The following is a 3,567-nucleotide window of genomic DNA, read 5'->3' as shown; positions in this document are numbered from 1 at the left end:
ACCTTTTCCCAGAAGACATATGAAAACAAATAAACAATAAACAACAACAACAAAAATCATCGATATATTATATGACCTTAAATATATCACCTTCTGCAGAACAAATCACGCCTTCAGCACGAAAGCCAAATGAACAGGGCATTACAAGAGCTTTGATGATTTCATAAGAATCAAGACAGAAAAATCGCATTCCTTCATCGTGGGAGGAAGAACGGGGTCAACAATCACCTGCTCGTCTCACGTGGTGTAATATCGGTAAATTTCCGTTTTTGTCTATGATTTCACGACTCGTACATTCTCGTTATCAATGCCATTCACCTTTTATGAGCGATGATTTGAATGAGAGAGAGAGAGAGAGAGAGAGAGAGAGAGAGAAATGGAGGAGAGAGAGAGGGAGAGGGAGAAGTATGAGAAGGAGAAGAAGGAGCGGGAGAGGGAGAAGGAGAGGGATAGGGAGAGGGAGAGAGAGAGTTAGAGAAATAGAGAAACAGAAAAATAAAGAGAGAGAGAGGGGGAGTGAGACTGAAAGTAAGAGAGAGAGAGAGAGAAGGAGAAGGAGAGAGAGAGAGAGAGAGAAAGAGAAGAAAGAGAGAGAGAGGGGAAGTGAGAGAGAACTTCCTCCAGCCGCTAGATTTATGGACGGCGTGTCTTAATTCTCTCCAGGAACAGAAGACTTAGTAATTGGTTAAGTTTCATTGTTCCTGAAACTGCGCCGTCCCTCTTGCCGGGAGCCGCTCGAAATGCCGAAGTGGCCGAGTTTTTTTTAATTGGTCTTACTCGGGATCACGAACGGAGGAACTTGAGAGTGTGTGTATGCGTGTGTTTGTTTGTATGTATAAATGGTTATCGATATCGGTAGGTAAATATATGCATATACAGTGTCTGACAAACGGGTATTTTCTCCCAGAGTTTATAAAAAGAAAATCCATATACATTTCGTCACGTAAGACCTTCATTTGGTCTAAACTAGACTGGCGAAGAACCTACAAAAAGTTAGGAAATTCAGGCACATGAATGGACGTAGTTTGAGGACGTCAGTTCGACTCCCAGTTCATAACGCAGCCCATTCCCTCCCTTTAAGCCTCTCCTGATTGTGTATTTTAGCTTTATCAACGTATTTTCTGTTCTGATTTATTGCGGTCTGTGTATGCGAGGATGATATTCATTTATCCATCTTGTGTGTTTTGGCTAAAATTATAAACGAAAAGTTCAACAGGTTTCTTTTACGAGAGAAGTCATTTTTATCAGCCGGGAAATGTTATTGGAATTAAAATATCGTTAATCATCACTTTTGTCTAATCATTCCTCGCAAACCACATCACACCTGCTGATTATCCAAGCACGATGGCGCACAGCAATACCACATAGCGACTACATAGTGAATTATGAAGCAGTGATGCCAAGTCGCCCTTCGGGGCAACATACGTACCTTGGCCCTCCCGGAAAGCCCCTTCACTTTCTCGCAGTTGAAGCCGATGGTGGGGACGGTGTTAAGGTACTGGTCGAACTTGAGGCGGTACAGGGCTGTCGACTTGCCCGCGGAGTCGAGGCCGAGCATGACGATGTGCAGACTCCCCTGGGTGAGGTGGAGGGCGTCCAGGATCCCTCCGCCCCCGCTCCCCCCCTGGGCGCCTCCTCCTCCACTCTTGCCCATGTTGACCCCCATGCTGGCGGCTCGAGCGGGAGGCGGCGCAGCAAATGTTTGTGCGGCGACTTCGACTTGCTTCGCAGTTCGCTTCCAGCGATCTGTTCCCCGGGCACTCGTGGCGCTCGGGCACGCTCGCGCAGCTCGCTTTCAGAGCGACTAACTCACGCCGAGGCCGCTACTTCGGTTTAAAATCCTCCTCACGACTTTCGGTCGCATTGCCGCCTCTTTCGCTTGTCCATCCCGCCTTTCCTCTTCACCTGGGACTTGGACACGTTAGAGGAGGGGCACGGGGGGCCAAGGGCACATGGGGAGGGGGGGAGGCCAGGGCGCAACACATGCACCGCCGCCTTGGTCACAACAGGGCTCGGATCACTCCAGGCTCGGGTCACACCAGGCTCGAGGTCACACCGGGGCTGAGGTCGCTCCTTCGCCCTCACATCCTCGCACTGCACAACACTGCGAAACCTTTTTCCTCGACTCGCTCTGCGCGTGCGAAGGCTCCTTCGAGAGGGAAACACGACACCACACCTGGACTCTGAGTTCGAACTTAAAAGCTGTTTCCACCTGGATCATCACAGATGGATCAACGCACTGATTATCATTCGGTGCAGCCAGCAGTGACTATCCCAACTGCGCCCATGCAGTACCAGTGGCACAGTGACAGCTGGTGCCCCGCTGGGACTGCTACACCGCCCCCTCCACCTCTTGGCACTCTCGCCCTACCTGCCCCTCAGTGCCAGCCACGGCGACATGGCGACACAGGAGCCACAACGTCTGAGTTATTTTCTCTCTGGCGCCACAGTCCCCTCGCAGCCTCGACTAAGCGACCACCAGCACAAGCGGCCATGCAGTGCCAGGGGCTGCCGAGTGCCGCCGGACGGTGCACTAACGGCCCTTTATGTCACGCCCTCGCTGCTCCTCTCCCGCTCCCTGTATTAATGCGGGTCACCGGGGCGTCGCTCGGGCATTTTACAAATTGGAAAGAGCTTCACTCCGATCGGTCGAGGCCCATTTTAAGCGAGGAATGGCGAGCAGGTGGCGGGGCGGGAACACAGCAGCAGCGAGGCACACATGCGCACCGCACCGCCATCAACAGCTGACTCTGCCAGCCCCAACAACACCAAACGTTTGTTCTTAATGCTACGGAACTTTAAGGGAAGGCTCTATCAATTCCTTTACATTCCAAGTTCGCAGACTTAGCAAGGAGAAAAGTTTAGAAATGTATCCTCTCGAAATGGCCGTTAACACTTACAGATAGCTAATGCCTGAGCGCGAAACAGGTGTTCGGTTAATTGTCATTCATATTTTAGCGAAGCGATCCTCCTCGCCCTCCCTCTCCTCCCTCCCTCGGCGTCGCAGATCTGCCCTCCCTCACATGGCCTTTCTCTCGTAAATACACGTGCACAAGGACCTCGCCACGTAACAACATAGTTCTCGCATTAAGCACCTTTCAAGTCTACACGATGATCAGAGGACAATGTGCAGGTCCAGCCGCATTCCCCCTCGATTGCGTCACAACAGAAAACGGAGCGGCAACAATCAATATGGAGCGGGCCCGTTACCGTTTCTCCGTTGGGTCTCAAGGCCGAGGGGAAACTGGGTCATGGGTCCACATCCCAGCTGGAACTGACACACTGGCTTATATCCAAATTCTGTTTCCATCTCCTCCCCTTCCTCCCCCTCCCCCTCCTCCTTCTTCTTCTTCCCCCTCCTTCTTTTCCTGGAACTGTCAATTGTACGGGATTCGTATACCATACAGACTTACTCTGTGCTAATTATGCTATGTTTCCCTTCCGGATCTGCCTCTTGTCCTTTTAGCAGCAGAGATGGTTTCAAGCCAAGTCATCTGGAACGACGCAAATAAGCAATATGTTATTAAATGCCTTGCTCCAAATTTCATACGGAAAGACTGGCAAATA

General features: G+C 50.9%; 1 protein-coding gene across 1 annotated transcript in view; it reads right to left on the bottom strand.

Annotated features, from left to right (window-relative positions):
• LOC119578132 (ADP-ribosylation factor-like protein 4C) overlaps window positions 1-2,449 on the bottom strand; it is an 82,233-nt gene extending 79,784 nt beyond the window's left edge. The window contains exon 1 of the mRNA XM_037925867.1: window positions 1,430-2,449. Coding sequence (XP_037781795.1) covers window positions 1,430-1,666 — 237 coding nt within the window. The 5' untranslated portion in view covers window positions 1,667-2,449. The remainder of the gene's footprint in view (window positions 1-1,429) is intronic.
• Between the last annotated feature and the right edge of the window lie 1,118 nt (window positions 2,450-3,567).

The sequence above is a fragment of the Penaeus monodon genome, chromosome 10, assembly GCF_015228065.2.
Source record: "Penaeus monodon isolate SGIC_2016 chromosome 10, NSTDA_Pmon_1, whole genome shotgun sequence".
NCBI classification, from domain to species: domain Eukaryota; kingdom Metazoa; phylum Arthropoda; class Malacostraca; order Decapoda; family Penaeidae; genus Penaeus; species Penaeus monodon.
The sequence above is the reverse complement of the archived record's forward strand: the minus strand, read 5'-3'. Positions and strand labels throughout refer to the sequence as shown.